The sequence below is a fragment of the Ixodes scapularis genome, unplaced genomic scaffold (assembly GCF_016920785.2).
Source record: "Ixodes scapularis isolate PalLabHiFi unplaced genomic scaffold, ASM1692078v2 PGA_scaffold10__122_contigs__length_95168666, whole genome shotgun sequence".
Taxonomy (NCBI): domain Eukaryota; kingdom Metazoa; phylum Arthropoda; class Arachnida; order Ixodida; family Ixodidae; genus Ixodes; species Ixodes scapularis.
Window position 1 is genome coordinate 73,743,308 of NW_024609836.1, and position 20,856 is coordinate 73,764,163.

Sequence of the window (20,856 nt, forward strand, 5' to 3'; positions counted from 1 at the left end):
TTTTTCTTTTTCAGCGTAAACTTTCCGGGTAGCAGCAGGAGCTGCAAGGACGCTGGCACCACACCAGGAGGCACCGACAGCACCGCCAAGCCCCTTACCACTGGGGAAGCTTCGGACACAAAGCCTGCGTGCTCCGACGGTTTGCCGGGGCAGGCAGAACCAAAAGTACAAAGCAAAGCAGACGTTGCACCCACCTCGACGCCCCCCCTCGACAAGAGCGTTCCAGACCTCAAGGCACCAACAACAGGCTTGAAAGCTGCAACAAAGGCAAAGACACCAGCACCGGTACAAACAAAGGATGTCATCGAGCCAGTACCTGAAAACTGTCGGCAGTTGGCAAAGGCCAAGCCGTACTGCGATCAAACCTGCACAGTCCCAAAGCCTCCCATTCATGGCGCCGAGCCGGGCAGCGCCGAGAGGTCCATTCCGACTGGTGCCGCCAAATGCGAGAAAGACGCTCCTTGTCGTCCGACAACCATGCCCACGGAAGCGGAGAAAAGCAAGACTGCCGTTCCCCCGTTACGACTGAAGGTGCCTGCGGAGTGTCTGGAACCTGCGAAAGCACGTGTCCACGACGTTCCTGCGGCAGAGCTTCCTCGAACGGCCGCCAAGGCGTCCGGTCGGGCCGACAAGGAGAAAGCTCTTCTGCAAGTGGGCTGCGCAAGCACACCAAGTGGAGAGGACGGGAGCACAGCGAGGGTCGAGGGCGCAAGTGTCACAACCATTGATCGGCCACCACCTGTTCCTCTTCCGAACGGCGCAGCAAAAGATCTGTTGAAAGATTTGTCGGAGAAGCTCAAGGTCAAGGGAATCGTGCTCGAGCTCGACCCGAGCTCTAAGAGAGCGTCTCTGGGAAGTGCGACCGCTGTGGAGAGTGAAGTCGACCCCAAGTTGGTGAACCATACGGCTACGCCGACTATCGAAGACGTCGTTGAAGCGGTTTCTTCCATTCCCGAACCGGTTGTCCAAGTCTCCGTTGCAGCCGAGACGGTTCTGGAATCGGCGAAACTGCAGACGTGCTTCAGCAGGGCCGCCGACAAGGCACGGGCGAAAATCAATGCACTCAAGGCAGCTGCCTCTCTGAAAGAAACAAGCAAGGCCGCAGTCGCGGAGAAGGAAGCTAACGAGGTTGTTGGTCTCTCGGTGACATTACGGGCAAACAGGCAAGGCGCAAAGGGGCAGCTCGACAGCCCGGTTGATAAACCCGCCCAGAAGGTAGCTTCAGTAGCGGTCGGCCCACCGCCAGTCTCCCCCTGCGAGAAGAAGGACAATGTTTTACCGTCGGAGTTGCCAGCCGCGACGACTTCGGGGGCCACCGGGAACCGTCCGGTTGCGACCGCAGTTCCAACATACATGACGTTGAGCAAATCTCATCCGTCCCTCTTCCACTCCTCCCCCCGTAAGCGTGGGAGACCGCGGCTAGCAACGGTTAACAGCCTCAACGAAGAGATAGAGCGTGCACACATGATGGCCAAGCGCCAGCAAGCCACCGCGGAGAAGCCAAAGCCGGCAATACCAGTCATCACAAGCCTCAGGATCAAGCCGATCCCGCCGCCACCGCCGGAAACGCCGCCGCCCGTAGACAGGGCAGCAACTGGAGCCGAGGTCCCGGAATCAGAGCGTCTCCAGCGTCGCGGGAGCCAGAGCGAGGTGTCGGAGGAAAAGTCGGACGCGGAGGACTCGTCGGGACGGCGCAAGAGTCGGCGGAGACGCGGGCCGATGGAGCTGCGGAATGTGGTGACGCAGCTGAAGGACATGACGCTCGAGAAGGAGCAGCAAGCGGTGACGCAGGAGCCTCTTCGGAACCTTCCAGGGGGCCCGCCCTCGCCGGCACCGGCTGCGGCGATTCCGGAGAAGATAACTCTCCGGGTGACCCGCGACGAGAAGAGCAACCTGAAGGTGGAGAAGCAACTGCGTCCCGCGGCTGCCGCGGTGGTTGCGGAGACCCTGCACGACTCAGGATTCTGTGAAGACGTCGTGGCGGAGGGGTCGCGGTCACCCGCGTCGGAAGTGAAGCCGAAAATTGAAGCGGCCACAAAGACGGTCCGGCCAACAGCTCCGCGGGAGCCGCCACTGCCGAGCCCGTGCAGGAAACCGGATGTCGCCGCCGCCGCCCACCACGGGTCGAACAAGAAGGACATGAGGAAGAGCAAGCGCAGGTCCGTGGAAGACTGGGTGAATGAGCAGAGCAAGTGGGTCCGCGCACACAAGGCGGCCGCAGCGGTGGGTGGCGGCGACGCCACGCCGAGTCCGAAGGCGGCGAAGGAGCACGAGGACGAGAGACCTAAACGACGGTCGTCCCTCGAGGAGCCACTGCCCGCGAAGGGGCAGCAGCGGAGAGGCCGCAAGAGGACAAATCCTGTTAAGATCACGAAACCGGACCCGGTTGTCGACGCTCAACAGGAGAAGGCCGCCTGCGGATCTCCGCCGCTGACGGGCGGGGCTCCCGAAAAGAAGGGCACGACCACCGCCACGCCGCCACTCGTCGAGAAGGCGGAGCCGTCGGAAGCCCCCGCCAGGTGTCCCGCGGGCGGCCCCCGGGAACCCGGCAAGAGCCGGAGGGAGTTGGAGTCGCCACCGAAGAAGTTGTCGGAGCTGGTGATCCCGCGGTACATTCCCAACCCGGCAACCAGCATTCCACTGACGATCACGCACGCGAGGAACAAGCGGCTGCGCGAGACGGACAAGGCGCCGGAGTCAGGCCTCGACCTGTCGACGACGCATTCCGTCGACGCCAAAGCAGACGGGCGGGGAAAGGACTCGGAGAAGAGCAAGTTCTTCAAGGAGGCGCTGAACTTGTCGATGAAGGAGACGGGCGGCAGTAAGGGAGTACAAAATCAAACGGGTACTGCCGGGAAAGTTGCAGGCACGGAGCTCGCGATGGTGCCGTCAGGTCCGCCGCCACCCCGCCCCTCGCCGCCCACCTCGCCAAAGAGAGTCTCGAGACCAATCGAGTCGCCCGGCCACAGGGACGGGACCGCGTCACAAATTAATATTTTGAGGGTGGTGGAGAAGATAGCCTCTCAGAATTCCCGGAGGACACGAGAAGACATCCTGAAAAGCACAGCGAAGGACGGCGTTGGCTTGGCGGAGGTGGGAAAACCGGCACGAGCGGAGAAGTCGCTTCCAACGGAAAAGGGCGATTCGCTGAGGCCTTGCGGAGGCGCGACCAGCAAAGCAGACGAAGTTTCAACCACATCTCGAGCATGCACACCAGTGCCACCAGTCGAGAAAGACTCCTCCGTGCAAGCCTACAGTGTCACAAGCACAAAGCAGCCGTCCGTTTTGACGGCCAGTTCGACTTTGGAAGCGCAGCGGAGGTCCGTCGAGCCGCCAACGCCAAACTGTTCGTCGCTAAAAGAAAAGACCGGCGCAGGGATTATTCCTCGAATCAATCAGACCGGTGTGTTTCGGTTGGAGTTCCCCGGGGCCGACGTTTCGGACGAAAAACCTTCGTCTCCAACAGGAGGCACTGCAAACACCGCGGGAAAAACGGAGCACTTGAGCGCTGACATCGAGCTGCAGAAACAGCAGGGCGTTGCGGCGCTCTGCGCTCCTGTCTGCACCGTTTCGGAAAGTCTGAAAAACATAGCTCGCATCAAAGAGAGCATCATGGGGCTTCAACGGCAGGGCACTGCAAAACCGGCCCGACGAAGCCAGGAAAACCACAAGGACGAAGCTCCTCCCGGTTGCAACGTAAACGGCGAAAGGCCATCATCGCACTCAGAGCGGACGTCCTGTGCCTCGAACCTGCCACAGAAGAATTTCGCAAAGACACCGCCATGCACCATTTTGTCGAAGATCGACGACGTGAAAATGACTAAGTCCGAACGCAACGCAACCGGTTCTTCGCCGTCTGGTTCCACGGACCTTTCATGGGTCGGTGGAGAGAAATTGAAAGTGTGCAACAAAGTCAAGGAGGGTTCAGGTCAACCCGTTGTCTCGGACAGCCTCGGCCAGACGCCGTCGTTAAGAACGGAGGACAGGCCAAGCAAAAGTGCAAGTTCCAGCGTCTGCCCCACACCGGCCGCTGCCGCATCAAAAACCGCTGCCCCTCACCCATCTCGCAGTCTAGAGATGTTGACGCAGCGCCTGAGGAAAGACCTTGAGAAAATGCGCAAGGAAAAATCCCTACCGAGGTTTGCCAGTGGCGGGTGTCAGAAGACATCGGAACCTAGAATACAGAAACCTCTAGACCTTCCCAGTATGGCAAAGAACACGGATACCGGGGATTGCACTCAAAATGCTCGGAGTTTGGGGTTGCCAATGGTATGTGGAGAGAAGCAGTTGTCTATGCAAACCATCCCACAGCAGCCGGTGTACAACAGCGTCTTTAGAAACCAGAGCTGCGGGGGTCCGAATGAGCACATACCTAAAACCGATCGGAAGAGCATTGAATTGGAGACGCCGCAGTCGAGGAAGTCCCCCGCACTTGCGGACAGCTTTACAAAATGCAGGAGGGAGCCTCCGAATCAGAGCTGCGGACCGGTGGTAGCCGAATCTAAAACAAGTTCAAAGAAAGAATATTTTGAGCCCAAACTCAGCACCTTGAGCTTACCCGATGTGTCTAGGGAGGACAGCCTACAATCGCCGGACACGAGTTCGGAAAAGAAGTCACCGAGCACCTTGTTTCAATCTCTCGTACCGCGGGACTCTGCGCACAAAGAAACGGCACTGCAGACCTGCCCCGAAAACCCCGCGCGTCCGACAAGCGCGCCTCTTCGAATCTTTACTTCCCCTTTCCTCGGGCGAGACAATCTTCAAAGGCGTTACTCCGAAGAAGGCTCCTCTGAAACACCGGTCACGAAAAAATTTGAGCAGCATCCCGTAACACCACAAGTCTCCGAAGACAAGCTCGAAATCAAACCCAGGGAGAGGTGCAAGTCGGAGGGCCAGAGGATCAGCTCCTCCAACGAGGTCTTCGGATCGGAAGCGAGCAGGAGCGAGGAGACCGCCGCCATTCCGAGCCCGAAGGCGAGCGAGCACATGTACCGGACGACCGTTGCCGAGATCGACCTCTTCACGACCCTGACTATCATCGACACCATGAAGGGCAGGGCCACGGTGTACGACATCATCGACGACTACATCACCAACTTGGGCGGCTTCTTCGGCGCCCTCGAAGCCTCCCCAGAGGCAGCGCGGCGTCCCATCGAAGAGGCCTTCCGCTCGAAGCAGACAGTGCTTTTGAAGATTGTCGGACTGCTCAAGAAGCTCACAAGCAGCCTGTCTTCAAGCCAGCTCACCAGGGTGTTCGCCTTGGAGAACCTCGTGGAACGGTTCCTGGTACGAACGGCCTTCAACGAGGACCGCGGAGCGGCCGCTGCCGCGTCGGAGCCGGGCGACTCTGGCGTCGAAGGCCCGGGCGCCGCCTGCGGTGGTACCGTGCTCCTGGCCCCACAGACATCCTATGGCGAAGACCTCGAGGAGCCGCCGCTCGTCTCGATTCCGGAACTGGAGATTCCCATTGTGCCCATCCTTCGGAGGGAATTCAGCTTCTGCGCAAGCAGTCGGAAGAAGCGGGTCAAGAGGCTGCGGAAGTGTGACTGGAACATGGCGGAACTCTTCCGGTTGGGGAGGAAGCCGACGGCGACGCTAGCTCTTCCGCGGGCGGCCATCTGCAGGAGGTTCCTCGCGGGCTGGCGAACTCCGGCGCTGGTGGGAGGCAGTTTCAGTGCAATTCAGCCTAGACCTTCCATGTTTTGGTGAGCTTTTTACTTTACTAGGTCTGTATCCTTAGCATGTTATTCTTAAAATATTTGATGAAAGTATGTGTACCGTACTCGGGGACAACCTTCCATGGCACTTCAGAAGAAGCAAAGCGTGTACATGTGCGGCTTTGATAGATGCTGAAGCTGCGCAAGTGCTCTTGTGGCCGTAGCTCTACCTTTTTATAGCCACTGGAAATTGTCCCCAAGTATGTTATACATTTACAGTAGAACTTCGTTGATGTGTTCCCGATTTTTTTGTTTTCCCGGCTTTTATGTTCACAAGCACTGGTCCCACCTGCTTAGTACATTTGCTTTCCCGGTTCTTGCATCCAAAAAGCCGTTGACATAGTGCCGACCGATTCACACAACGATTCACGGACGGATTCATCACGTAATGACACGTCCGTAGATCGTCTGCCTCCCAAGCCCATTCACACGGATGGGGAGTTGAGGGACGGGGACGATCAACCAAACCACTTAACGACTGGACAGTGGCGCCATCATCCAAGAGCTAATCAACGTTCATCGCTATGGACGTGGCGCTATCGCAATTATACATAACTTAATTGTTGTGCGCTGCTGTTGTGTGCAACACAAGACAGAACACTGTGAGAGGCTTAGTACAAAGCCCCTTTACCCGAGCCATAACTCAAGTGTGGTTCTGCCCGAGGAGGGTTGAAATAGAAGCAACGTAACCCTGGGCTTGCGAAGGGGCGTTTACCCGTGTCCTCGTCTCCACGCTTGCGGACTCAATCCATTCCAGACACAAGAAGGCCTGCCCAACCTCGTTGGGTGTTGGTCTTGCAAGATGAGGGGCTGGATGTATATCCAGAACAGAGCGCAGCATGCTAGACAAGTTTTGACAGAAGCTTCTTAACATGGTCCTGCGGGAAGCTGCGATGTATTGGCCAGGAACAGTTTCTGCAGGTTTTTTCATGCACAAAACCAAGAATCGCACAACAAAACGAACTGGCAGAACAGGCAAAAAGAAACTGTGTGTCATCTTTGTTTTGCTTGTGAAAAAAAGGTGTGTGTGTGCCGGATGAAACACTTTTGAGTTGACACCTGCTAAAAATTCGTGAAAAGCACAGACCGAAACAGGCAAGCTCCTCTTCACTCGTGGATTTTTTGCTTCAACACAATTAATCCAACAGCAAAACAAGAAAAGTATTTTTTTAGCGACATGAAAATGGTTTATTATTGTGCTTTGTTTTTGTTTGTTTGCTAGTTTGTGTTGCCACCTGAGGTTCCACACTTTAGAAAAGCTGCGAGAACTGCACTCTGCTGACGTACTGCAGGTTCTGGTACCGCTCCAAATTCGAGCAAAGAAGGTTCTGTCAAAACTCATCTAGCTTGCCACAATCTCTCCTGAACACACAAAAGAGCCTGTCATCCAACAAGACCTTTCTTGTGGCTTTGGTGTTCTGTGAAGTGAAGAAACCCCCTTCCACAAGCCCAGGACTCTGTTGCTCGCCCGCATTCGTCGGCCAAAGCACCAGGAGGAAATTGCTAAGTTTTTTTAACAAATTTGAGTCCACACCGACAAATTTTCACGAACCTTCTTTTTTTTTATAGTATTTAAGATCACGCCTACAAACTTCTAGAGGATGTTTATTTCAGTTTACAACTACGAATGTTTTGAGACTCTTCCTGAGCCAATCTGAGTTCATATTTGCGAGCGGTTCTGTAAAATGAATTGTTTCGTGACAGTCGCTATCTGTGTCATCGCTAGCGCCCCCCAAATGCGATTCTCGTTCCTTATGTTTTTGCGGAATATATGTTTTATTTCCCCGCTCCCCTGAAAGAACATACCAACTAGGTTCTATTGCAGTTTAGAAAAGGTTGGGGTTGAGCTGATCTCCGACAGCAAGGAGATATTGTTAGATATTAGAGAAGAAACTTGTGTGAGCTCCTACATGCTTTTCAACTTTTAAATGCTGGTTAAGAGTAGAGTTGGGGAAAATATGAAAAAGGCCAAGCGAGCACGTAGCTTCTGATGCACCCAGCGCCATCTAACAAAGGAAAGCGGATATATCCGCAGGCATGATGTGCTTGCGACATTTGAGCAGCTGTTTGTTTTATGTTGTCACCCCCAACTCGGTGCTTATCCCGGCGCTGACTTTAGATGAAGCTTGCAGGGTTCAATATTGGCCAAGTAGCAAAAGCGATAGTGGCTCATCCAATGTGGTCGTCCTGTTGAGCCCTCTGCGTGTGAGTGATCGGGGATGGAGTCAACGGTAAAGGAATTACTAAGCGGGGAGTGATTACGAAAATTGAACAGCCGCTGGAGCGATGCCCGGGCACATGATAGCTCCGTCATAGTTTAGATTTCTCCTCTCAGGTAGCGCTCGGTGCTTTTGGAACCACGCGCTCGCTTGGTCTTTCATATTTTCTCCGACCGTACATACTGTAAAGTTCTTTTTGGGGTGAGCTTGCAGAGCTTGCAGTACGGATATATGTGCCCTTTAATTCGGATTAGCGGCTTGTCAACAGCAAAATGCTCAGCATTATACAAAAGGGGTTCTTAAGTTTGTTGTTTAGGCTCGATAAACTTGTGCAACCTAAACTTTCGGCATCAGTGGTGTCCTGCCTCTGCACTCATGAATAAAGATTTTGCAAATTTCTTTTTCTCTTTCATACAGCAGTATGCCCCCACCCCTTCCGGATGTTTGCGGCCGGTCACAAGAGCTTACGGCACTCTGCCGAAGATCGCTCCAACTTCCCCAGCTTTCTACAATGATGGACGCCCTCTCCTCCCTGTTGACTGGATCCTACTTCTGTCTAGTCAACCACACACCCCCCACAAACGGACAGCACCGCGTGTCCCCGATCCCCGTGACACTGCTACCCCCGGAGACTTTCTCAAATGTGCTGTCCACCTTCCGTAGGCAGGACCTCCTAGCACCCAACCTGCAAGAGGCCCTCCTCCTGATGCTTTCCCGGCTCCTCTGCGACCACCGGCGCCACGGGTCTGGAGCATCCCGGCAACCGCAACAGTCGCCGGTTCCTTTCCAGAACCGAGCCCGCGACCCCCTCGCAGCACGGACCGGCGGTCCGGGTCTGATCCTGGTTCACGCTGCCGCCGACAGCTCCCTAGTCATCTCGTCCCCGCAGTCAAACAGCAAGCTGGTGATCAGTCCCGATCTCAACCAGCAGCTGCTGACAGGCCTTGTGAACAGGCTGAGCTCTCTACCAAAGACAAGTGCCCAGGTGCGGCACTGGCTGGACGACCTCGCCGTCGTGGCGTCCGGGGCCCGCCGGATGCTCGCCGCAGCCTGCCACTCCGAAGCACCGGACCAAAGAATTCGCGGGACGAGCGGGAGTAGAGGCGAGTTGAGGCCGGCAGCCGTAGACACGATCGCCACGTCGCAGCGGTTTCTCCGGAAGAGGAGGGCGGTCGCGGACTGCAAGGCGTCCCCAACCCCGAAGCGGAGGAACACGCGGGTCGAAGACCCCGCCCTGAAGGACGACGGTGCGGGGTGTTCGTGGAGCAGCCGCGAGGCGGGAGCGATGGCCGTCGCGGGAGCGTCTGATTCGCCTCCGGCGCCGGCGGTTCCCAAGGACTGCGTCGTCCTGTTGCAGAGGTTGAACCCGAGCGACGTCGACGGGGTGACGTTGAAGCGGAGGCTGAGGTGTCGAGCAGCCAGAGGCCCTCCGAAGAAGAAACCAAAGTTGTCTGCATTTCCGGCGCTGCCCGGAGCTTCGAGGTAGTGGCGGTGTGTCTGTCTGGACGTGTGTTTCCCCACTGCCTTCCCCTCCCTTTCCGGTTGCCCCCTGTGTTTCACGCTGTTCAAAAAAGCGCCTTTATTGTAAAGAGAGTTGTTTCCTTTTCTTTTTGTCGACACCCGTTTCCTCCTTGCAAGCCTGTTCTTTGGAACCTTCTGTTTGTTATCCCAGTGAAGAGGCATTTTTTCACTCAGTAGCTTTGTTGGTTAGTAGTAGCTAATTTATAAGGATCTGTTATTTTCTCTCTGTTGTAAACTTGTACTATAATTAGCCCTGGCATATTTTTCTGTTTGTCTCGGACGGACTTTCCCTGTACATATTGTATGATAAATAAATTTTTGTATAATTTAAGCAGGAATTTGCATACTCTGGCTCTGGTTCTTCCTTGTGTGGTCTCCATTGAATTGCTTCTTTTCATGGTTTTCTTCAAAATTTGTTCAATACAGTAGTAACCCAAATTAGAAGTCATCCTATTTTTTTCTTTTTGTCCCGGAGTTATTGAATTTCGACATTTTGTTCGAAGGGCTCTACTGTAACGCTGAGAACATGACGTTAAATGTTGTAATATGGAGACATTTGGTTCCAGGCGTGCAGGAAGATTAATGGTGTGAAATTAAGGCCGGGAAAACAGAGGCCAGCAGAACAAGAACTAAAAAAAGAACATAAAAAGTGTGTTTTTTTTTTTGTTTTTTTTAGACTGCCTGCTTGACTAGCAAGGTATACAACATTTGATGTTACCCCACTTGACAGCGCGGGAATTTTTGAATGATGGTTTTGGCACGACCTTCATTTGCCAAAATAAAAAAGAATTAAGGAAATTATGTTTATTTGATATAGATCATCATAGCTCGATAAAAGTATCACTATTTTATCACTCATAGGTCTATCCGTCCGATCACTGAAAATAATCTGGAGTAAGGAATTGCTGTAAATTTCGACTTCTAAAATACAATTTAATTTAACGGATTTATTGAAGTAAACGCCACCATACTTGAACGAAGACAGCTTGACTTTTTCTTAATGAAAAAAACTTTTTCGTGTTTTGATTTTTGTGCAGAGGTCGTTGTTTAGCTGGCAAACGAAGTAGGAAGAAACTTCAATGCTCCGACTTACTAGCACCGCTTTTTGTTCATGTTCAACCTGCTTTAAATCTCATGCTGGATGATTATTTGGTTTAAAAACAAAACAAGTGCACATTGAGAGCATCAAATGGTATGCAAACGTTAAATACCATTTTTTAAGTATTTTTGCTGAAATTGTTTGATTTAAACCAGTAAAACCGGTTTAAGTCGCGATTTAAATCATCTAATTTTATTCTCCACTCGGCCATTTGCTCTTGACTTTTCCCGAATTGCCCAAGCATCAAAGAGAATGCTGGGAACGTGGGTACAGGCGGTGGCGTGTATAGCAGTAACTTGTCGAACGAAAATATCTAAAGCAAATAATTATTTACTTCGAATCTTTTGTACAGGTACGCAAGTTCGTGCAGCTTGCGTACCTACGTTCTCAGCATTCTCCTTGGTGCTTGGATAATTTACAAAAAAGTCTATATTCGTTTTCTCGTGAAAACAGTCTTGCACATTGTTCATACGCCACGCGAAGTAGTTCTTACAATATTTCGTTGTCGGAGGTAGAAGCGACGCTTTTGGCGTTTGAAATCTATGCGTCCTAATAATATAACTAGGGTTCGGAGTTTTCGGTTTAAACCGATAAATATCGATAAAAGTACGGTGGGGAGGGGAGAGAGAGAGTGGGGGCTTTGCAAGGTTCGACATTGTGTGACGCCTTCGTAATTGCCCTCTTCCAAGGTTCAACATGCAACAAAAGAGGTCTTGGATTGGCCTTCGCGGGACATCTGTGTCCTTTCTGTGATCGGGCTTAGTGTGTCAAGTTCCCGGTCTTAAAGGGCAACTCCGCTTCATTTTTGGTTTTGAAAAAACAATGCAGTCCTCTTCAGTATCGCATAGGAAGACCACACGTCAAATATTACGACGCAGTTCTGTCTAAATGTTTCTTAAACGGTCCGGCAAACTTTGCAACTCACCAAGTTGCCGAAATCGGCTGACTCGAGCGGGCGAATTCAGGCGCAACCAACAGCGCAGTCAAGGCTACGGCATGGGCGGAGCCAACATTGAGCTAAACGCCATCTATATGGCCCCCTTTTGCTTGTTTTTACTTCTCCGATCGAGCGTAGCGCGTGACGTCAGCAACGTTGCCTCTTGGCGCTCAGCGGTGTCCACGTGATTGTCGTACGCGCCTGCGCAGCGCGCTTCTTGGGAGCAGACCAACCGCCCGCCGTGGTCCCGCCGTTACCGCCGTCTTCCGCGTCACAACCACCGTCGTCGTCTCACCGTTTGTGATTGTTGCCTCTCGGAGTTTCGTCCACACTATGGACACCACGTGCGCAGAGTCGCAGACTTATGCCGCAGTTGTGCAGACGTCGTCGAATGCCGTGGACACGAAAACGTGGCGAAGAGTGCGGTGCAGACGACACTCGCGCCTGCCGCACGCCCGCCACTCCCATCCCGCCCGTCGTTGGGCCGAGGATCACGTGACATCTCGTACAGAGCGCGACACTGTTAGCGCGAACAAGCGATCGCCGGTTTTTCCCGTTTTTCTTTTTGAAACCAAGGGCTGTCACCCAAGTTATTATTAATACGGAAAGACCTCACTTAGTTCTATAATGTAGGCGATAAAATTTTGTGCTCGCTAATAATATTTAGAAGTAAAATGCGAAAATGCGCCGATGTCGTGTTCGCGCTAACAGTGTCGCGATGTGTACCACGTGATGGCCATGTACTTGGCGGCCCGAGGCCGATGTTGCCGGACGGAGCCGGAGTTTCGGTTTCGATTTCCGCTCGTGTTTAAAATTAGATTTAAAAATATATATTCCATTTTTCGGGAAGCAAACGACGTACTGTGCTTTACTAAGCCTTTTTAATTCGAAATCACTCATTATCCCGAAATCTTCGGAATTGAGCGGAGTTGCCCTTTAAAAAAAGAAAAAAAGTTCGGATGTGGGCTAGTATAATAGCGAGTTCGTTTCACACGCACTGGCACCGTTCGAGTTCTCTCCCAGAATGCATCGCACTCACAGAGTGTTGCACGGAAAACTGGACTCAAAGGAACTCGCCAAATGCACCGAGTGCAGAAGACTGATGCTGCCGCCATCTATGTTGTAGAAAAGGTACCGACTTCAAACCGAAACTAGCGCCTTTCTGTTCCGAGTAGTGCGTGGGAATGCGAGAATGCAGTCGCTACCAACGTTTATCTACAAACGTTGGCAACTGCAACCTGTAGTTTATAGTTGCGATGTCTTCAAGCAGCTCGGCTGCCGTAGAGATAGTTACAGACGGCGTAAATTTCCGCAACCAGCTTTCTACAAAGCAGCTGGTTGCGATCTTTCAATCCTTATAACCGTTTAGACGGAAGAAAACTGATGATGCTGTCCGAGCAGAAGCTTGATCCGTTTGAGCATGGTATTATGCGTGAACCACTGAAAGGGTACGGCTTAAAACTAGCCTTTTGGAATATCCAGCAAAACTGGGACTTTCGGTTTGGATCGTTATTATAGGTGGATTAGATATTAGCCTTGGTGAAGGCGTCGAGAACGAGAGCTTTCTCGAAGAAAATACGACGGGGAAAGTTAGCTGCGTAGGTAAATGTTAAACATGATGATGTTGCCCAATTTTCGGGTAAAGTCACCATCTTTAGCTTTCTCTGATGCTTATTGGGCAGTCAGAGGTGTCTGCTGGGGGAGTTTTATCGACAAATGTTAAATTTTTCACCCGCACACGGATGGTGATAGACATCTCGGGGGCCGCTGTTGCGTTTGTTCTGAGCATTTCTTTACACACTGGTATATTTCAGCGTTTGTACGGCAACAGAGCGATTTGAAACCTGCAAATAAATCACGGGTTGTCAAATTGCTTCTTTCGTGAAATAGCAGACGCTCACAATTCAAGCTCGCGTTTGATTTCGTTGCCCGCGGGACGCGATTTCTATCAGAAATTCTGCTTTTTTTTTTTTTTTTTCCCCCGTTCGGTTCCGCGACACATCGTAGCAGACGAACCCTCGTCGTCTGCTCCCGCTCCTCGCCGGCCCCGCCGGAGCGAGGCATGACGGGATTGCATTTTGGCGCACTCCCGATTTCCTCGGTGCAGCGAGTGCATGCACGCGTTGGCACGCGTGGGGTTTCAGCGCTGAAACGAACTCGGAGAGTGCAACCACTCGTGGAGCGCCGGCCGAAACGAACCCGTTCCACGCTGCGAGTGGGCACGCGTGGGCACGAGTGCCGTGAAACGAACTCGCTATGAGGTTTTTCGTTCCCTGGGGTTGAAAACAAAAATACACAGGATTTTTGTTTTTCGTTTTGCTGGTCATTGTACGGTCATCACCTCGGACGGTCACGTCGTCAGAATGGGAAGGAAAAAGAAGCGCGCTGAAGATTATGTCCGCGAATTCCGCGATTTTGAGGTGTGTCCTGGCGGAACTTGTAGTTCTTTGAGTGATTACAAATATCACAGCTACAAGGATCATCTGATCACCGAAAAAAAAGAAAACAGTAAACATTTTGGGAATAAATATACACCGAAAAAAAAAACGAAAATTAAATTTTAAAATAAACACCGAAAAAAGTACGCCAAATTTTGAAAAAATAAAAACCGAAAACGCGGGACCTAAATATAACATATTTAATCTAAACTGCAATTACATATATTTTATTTCACTACATAAAAAAAAAATAATAATAATAGCCCGCACAATCTTCTTCTTTTCTTTTCGTTTTTTTTTTTTTTTTTTTGCAGTTTTGAGGTGAAAAGGAGTACATATAGCTATTTTAAATTAGAGGTAATAAAAAGGGAGGAAGTGGCCGAGTGGGCTAACGCGTCTCAGCTCGGAGCGTGGAGCGAAAGCTTGCGCTGGGAACCTCCTGGGTTCGATCCCCGCCGCCCCCGCCCGTTTCGATCTGGATGAGTTTCGTACCGGCACGCGTTCGTGTGATCACTACTGCGTGATGCATGTTAAAAACCCCATGTTAGCGGTTGTACCGCACTGGCTAAATTTCTCATCTACAGCTACGAGACCGATTACCCGTTGAGGCGCATCTCCATTAAGGCTGTATAAACATAAAGAGCAAGCCAATTTTTTTTTAGGTAATAAATGGCGTGCCTGGGTATTCCAAAGTTGTGTTTAGTTTGGGTAGCTCAAAGAGCCGATGGCAAAGACGTTTATTTTGACGCTTAGTTTATCATTTCTATCTGCGTGTTTTCATCTCAAATCGGGCACGGATCTGTGTACAAATTTTTAATTTTTTTTTTTTTTTCTTTCATGTGAGAGTTAAATGGGTTCTGTCTTCACCACGCATTTATCAGGCTCGGTGGACATTAGGAGAATGGATAATCGTCATGCTAAGTAGGTTGAAAAATTGTTTCATGGGCCCTTTAATCGCAGTCATACAAACAAAATACTGTATTTTAGGGAGCGGTTGTGCAAAAAATTTTTTTACGAAAGATACACATAAAGGAGTGAACATGTGCTGTCTGTGTTCAGTCCTTTCTGTAATTCTTTCGTAAAAATACTGCACTTTCTATTTATATTTTCTGATAATCCACAATCATACCCTTCTAATAATAGAACATGAGACAAATAAAAAATTGGGATTTTCAGAAAAACGTTTCTCAATTTTCTAGATTTTTGAAACCTTCGTTCAATCAAATGTGTGTGACGAATTTTATTTTGTATATTCGTTTCTAAATGTTTTAGATTTTCGAAACATTTGCTCAGCCAAATGTATGTCACGGATTTTATTTTGTATGTACAGGGTGTCACAAAAGAAAATTTACACGGTCTTTTTTACCGCAAAAATAAACTAGACATCGCCAAACGCTCATTCTCCGCCCAAAGGTAGAGATAGAGGTCACAACCAGATGCCAAAGTTTCAGCCCGATCCGATAAGTTAATCAAAAGTTATAAGTGATTTTCTGAAAATTTCAATGGGAAAATGGAGCCCATTTTTGCCCGTTTTCGGTTTCTGGTGCCATAGAGCCCCATGTGTTTGAAAACTCCGTCGGCCGCCACTTTCCCATTGCAATTCATGGGCGCTAACTGCACTAAAAACAGCCATAATCCCAAAATCGAAAGTATGGACCGGTGTTGACCTTTTAGGCAAATTGGAGTTGGAGGTAAACCTCCTCTTCTGGTACAGAGAATGACGTGACTGCAGTGTCCTGTTTGACCAGCCCTTGATGCATACCTCTGAAGGCTTCTTCTGTTGTGCTGGCACTTATAAATTTCAGAATTCAGGACTCCTTCGGGCCTGCGTCCACCCAAGAGCGTTGTCCAAGCACCAAAGAGCCCGCTGCACATGGTCGCACCCCCGCTCGAGAACGATTGGTACGCCACTGATTGTGGAGAATTCGTTGCACTTATGGTTTTATTACAAGCATGTTAACGGCCGTACAGCCTTCCCTTCCGGTAAATACTTATGAAAATTGCTGCGCTGCTTCCTGTCTGTATCCATAATGATTGTTGGGCACTGGGTACACGTATCGGTGTGGTCCCTGCCGTCGTAATTCTTCCTGCTGAGCCCTGCGGAAGTGGAGGCCCGGTACAAGATATTACAGTGGCACCAAAGTCATTGATAGCATTCTTTAGCTGCTTCACCCAGTTTTCGCGACACGATACACTCTCTGGCCTTGAATGCGTCGTGTGTATGCGCGGTGCGTATGCGGAGGATCCGCGCGGCGGCGCAGTGCCTCCGCATACGTAGGCGCCGCGCGTATATGCGGACGTTGTCTCCTAGAGGTCGTCTACGACGTCTTCCTAAACGTCGCCTTTGACGTCGTCCTCCAGGACGTCGTTTGCGACGTCATTCTTGAGGTCGTCCTGGATGTATCCCGAGGAATGGTTCCCGTTTCGACCCGTTCCCATCTCAACCTTCCCGTTTGTACCTTCCCGTTTCGACCCGTCTCAAAACGACCTTCTCGTTCCATCTTTTCCCATTTCGCCTTATCCCGAAACAACCTTCCCACTTCGACCACTGTTCGTTATCAGTTGGGTCGGTTCAAGCGTCCAATGCATGTCCTCCTTGTTGACCTTATTTCGCCCTCTCCCGAAATAAACTCTGAGATGTGATCACCAGCAGTCACTTTTTGCACGCTTTTTTACTGTTTGTGGTACCCGCAGTGCTTCAAACTATAGCATCCCAGTTATCGTTGTCACCGGCGCAGGATGTCTTCGTTCGTGCTTGACTATTTTGATGACACCTGGTGAATGGCTATTTTTTTTATTTTTATTCAACGGTGGAACGGCCACGGAAACCGAGGACTACGGACCAAAAACCAAATGGAGTCTCGGCACCGTAAGATAAACGCGGTGTCAGGGAGGGCTCACCCGGACATATACAGGTTCGTCGATGTGATCAAACGGGATGAGGCCTTGACAAGAATATATTTTCAGCGGCTTGCAAACGATGGTGCCGTGCGGGCCAGGAGGCATAAGTGGGTCAGCAAGTACACCAAACTGGCAGAATTGGAGTATCCCCTTTTTGATGGCACTATTTCCCCATTCGACTTCCTCAACAAGGCTAAAGCATTTTCTGGTCTATGATATCTCCCTGTGTGCGCGAGAGTTCAGTCAACCTGTCTGATTTATCGCTCTCCAAAATATCTAGTTCACTATTAGGGATTTTTTTTTTTTTTTTTTTTAAATAACGTACGCAAGTGGATTGGGTACTCTAAAAATATCGTCGCAATATAAAAACCTATGGCGACGTTAAATTTTAGCTCACCAAAAGTATTTGCGTACGTTATTCTAAAACTCCCTTATTGTACAGAGCGCGAGTGTTAGCGCGAACAAGCGATCGTCGGTTTTGGCTGTTTATCTTATAGAATCAAAAGGCTGCCGTCAAAACTTTTAATGTCTTTGGAAGTGCTTATCTGGGCAACTAACCTAAGCGGTAAAATTTGGTGCCTACTAATATCAATTCGAAGTAAAATAATTTAAAATAAACACGTCATGTTCGAGGTCTCAGTAGCTGGGTTTACATGGAACCGATCATAGAGCATCGAATCGAGCAGGGACCAATCATACGAATCCTGTCATCTTGCTCTTCTACCCCAATCAAAATAGTCAAATCTTGATTCAATGCGCTATGGTCACACCCATGTAAATGCAGCCAGTGTCGCGCAGTGTACATTGCCCGTTTCGCAGTTGCATGTTTTAAAGACCATCTTGAAAACAAAAAGTTGTAAGTGGTTGAAGAAGGAATATATCACGTTGAAGCTTGCCTAAAAGGATTGCATATTTGAAGAATACGTTGACATGCAAAAATATTTCAGAAAATATTCTTAAGCAGAAAACGTGCGCAGACCAGGGTTAGAAAGATCGAAACTATTTGCTAAGAGGCTGAGATGTGCAGTGCCTTTTGCAAACGGGTTGAAACGGGACGGGTTCAAACGCAACAGGTGTTGCGGGTGCAGGTTCATATAAGAAGGGCGTTTTGGGAAAGGGGTTGAAACGGACCGTATACAAATAGGAAAGGCGTTTAGAGAATGGGTCGAAATAGGCCCGGGTTCAAAAGGGGAGGTCGTTTCGGGAATGGGTCGAAACGGGACGGGTTCAAACGGGAATGGGTTGTTTCGGGCTACACACCGCCCGAGAGGTCGTTTACGGGTCGTTCTAGAGGCCGTCTTTCACGTCATCCTTGAGGACGTCGCCTTCAATGTCGTCGGTCGTCCCTGAGATCGCCTTGGAGGTCGCCCTAGACGTCGCCTTCGACGTGGTTCTCTAGGACGACGCCCTTGAGGTCGTCCTAGCGGGCGTCCTTGAAATCGCCCTAGACGTCTTCTTTGACGTAGTCCTCTAAGACCTCGTTCTCAACATCGTCTTAGCAAGCGGATAAACCCGCGCCGCGCACACGGAGAGCGGCAGTACGCACACATTCACATTTGGCTGGAGTTCAGATAGTTGTATACATCGTCAATAATGGTGGTGAAATAGCTTGAACCTTAAACGATTATACAGAGACAGAAGAATAAGTGATTACCGAGAGGCGAAGAAATCACTCATTTTTGAAGTAACGCGCTGGAGTCGCACTGATGCCAATAATTGCGTCGTAAACCATTCATAAAATAAAACGTTTACTTAAAATTTGCTTCTTCGTATTCAGTGAGCTGCGGCTTGAGTCTCACGACCCATGCTGTCGCGATTCATAGACAACCAACAATAGTGGCTTTTATTTTCTCCGTTTCATTTAAAATTTCACTCTTACAGAAAGAAACTCAAATATCGCAACGTGCTACATGTGAGAGTTTTTTTTTAAATTTTTTTATGGTTGTGGGGGGGGGGGGGGGGGGGGGGGCTTGAAAACCTTTTTGACAATGCTACAGACGATCATTTCCGATTGATACCACATACATATTTCTCTAATACGGCAGGCCAACGGAGCCGGTACAACCGAAACTCCTCCCTGCCGCTCTGACCCAACGGAACCGCGACATTGCATCCCGCCACGTGCAGCGGAAGTTGCAAAGCCATATTGCGGTTTCCGAGACCTTCTACCCGAAATCTGGCTTGCTTTGAGCCGGCCTTCACGGCGCGATACATATGCCAGACAAATCTGTCTGACTCTTGCACATGAGAAACAAAAGAGGGCACATGCTGTCTGGAGCAGGTGCACACACAGACTACTCACCTCAATGCTTCATTGCGGATCATAATGGCCTCATGCTTAGCCTTTATGCGGGCCTCCATCCGAGCCTTTTTCTTTGCGATTCCCTTTTGAACTTTCTTGTAGTACGTCTTATAGATCTCGGTAAGGACCTCGAGTTCGTGGCGAACGGATACTGCCATGAGCCTCATGACGTGCAGGGCGACCAGGAGGACCAGCGTGGCTCCAAATATCACGAAAATGTTTCTGCGTATCCTGCTGACGAAGGCGTTGACGCAGTTTCGCTGGTAGACCTTGGGCCAGGCCTCCTGATCGCTGATGTTCAGCACGTTGCGGCCGCAAAAGCGGCGTTTCAGAACGGCTTCGAGGTCTTGTTCGTTCTCCAGCGGGCGGCAGCAGGACGATGGTACAAAGCAGCGTTCTATGCTTGGGTTGGATCTGTGGGAGAGTCAGTGGAGTCACTAACAATAAGCAGCTTCCAGAGCTGCTTATTGTTAGTTTTCATCGTGTCTTCAAGACGTTGAAGATAATCCTGTTTAGATTTTTTTGCGGTCTCTTTGTACGTCGTAGTCAATTCCTTTAATATCTGGAGGTTTGAGGCCGAACTTTTCTTTTTATATCTTGCGTACGCACGCTTGCGTTTTTTAATAATTCTTAATAGACCACCATTGATCCATGGTTTTTCTCTTTTCTTTAGCTTACGTACCTCAATACTCGGAATGTATTTCTCTGTGAGGCTAATAACTCTCTGTTTAAAAAGCATCCACACGTCCTCAACACTCACTTCTTCGGCAACACATTCGAAAGAAAGGAAGCTCTCGCGAAGTTCAGAACTGATACCCTCATAATCACCCCTTGCGTACATAAATACGTTTCGATTTGCATTCAATTTTTTACGGGGAGATTGAAAACTAAGCGTGGCCACAATAGCGTCATGATCGCTAATACCAGGAATGACGTCAACTCGTTTAACAATGCCAGGATAGTTACAAAATAATAAATCGAGTATGTTCGAGCCACGCGTAGGTGTGAGAACATGCTGTGTGAAGCCCAAAGTGTCAACCATGCATTTTAAATCAAGGTTTAAACGACTGAGTGATCCACAGGTACACATTTCGTCACTCCATATCATATCTGGAAGGTTAAAATCCCCACCAAGTAGCACACAGTCATTGGAAACACTAGAAACCAGATCGCTAAGTTGGCATAAAACAGTGGGGTCAGAACTTGGGGGTCTGTAGAATACGCCTACAATAAGATTAAAACCATCAGGCAGTCTGACCCGACACCACACTGACTCAACTGTATTTCTAGCTATATCTAGTTGGTAACTTTGTAAGGAGGTACTAATAAGCAAAAAAACTCCTCCTCCGTGCAGCGACCTATCTCTTCTGTAAACATTGAAATTGCTGGGAAAGACTTCATGATCAGGAACAGAGTCATCCAACCATGACTCCGTCCCAAGGATAACATCAGCCTGTACAGATTTGATCAAACCGGACAATTCCTCTATTTTGTTTTTTACACTTCTGCAATTCACGACCATCAAAACAACATCCCTCCGTGATACTATTTTTTTTTTATCAGAGGGGCGTCAGGCACGTTTCACGGGTACAACCTGCTCGGTCTCGGTATCCCAAGTAAACACTTTTCCGTTGATTACAAGCTTATCATGCGTTAGTTTTACTTTGTTCATTACGTCCTCTCTTTTAGCTTTAGCGTACGCCCAAAGATGACGTCGCTTTT

At 49.9% G+C, this 20,856-nt stretch overlaps 1 protein-coding gene across 2 annotated transcripts in view; it reads left to right on the forward strand.

Moving 5' to 3' along the window:
* LOC8039254 (nascent polypeptide-associated complex subunit alpha, muscle-specific form) overlaps nucleotides 1–9,795 on the forward strand; it is a 32,784-nt gene extending 22,989 nt beyond the window's left edge. For both annotated transcript variants that reach the window (XM_029989389.3, XM_042288686.1), the window contains exons 11-12: nucleotides 15–5,705; nucleotides 8,354–9,795. In XM_029989389.3, the coding sequence (XP_029845249.2) occupies nucleotides 15–5,705; nucleotides 8,354–9,422 (6,760 nt within the window). In that variant the 3' untranslated portion in view covers nucleotides 9,423–9,795. The remainder of the gene's footprint in view (nucleotides 1–14; nucleotides 5,706–8,353) is intronic.
* Nucleotides 9,796–20,856: the final 11,061 nt, after the last annotated feature.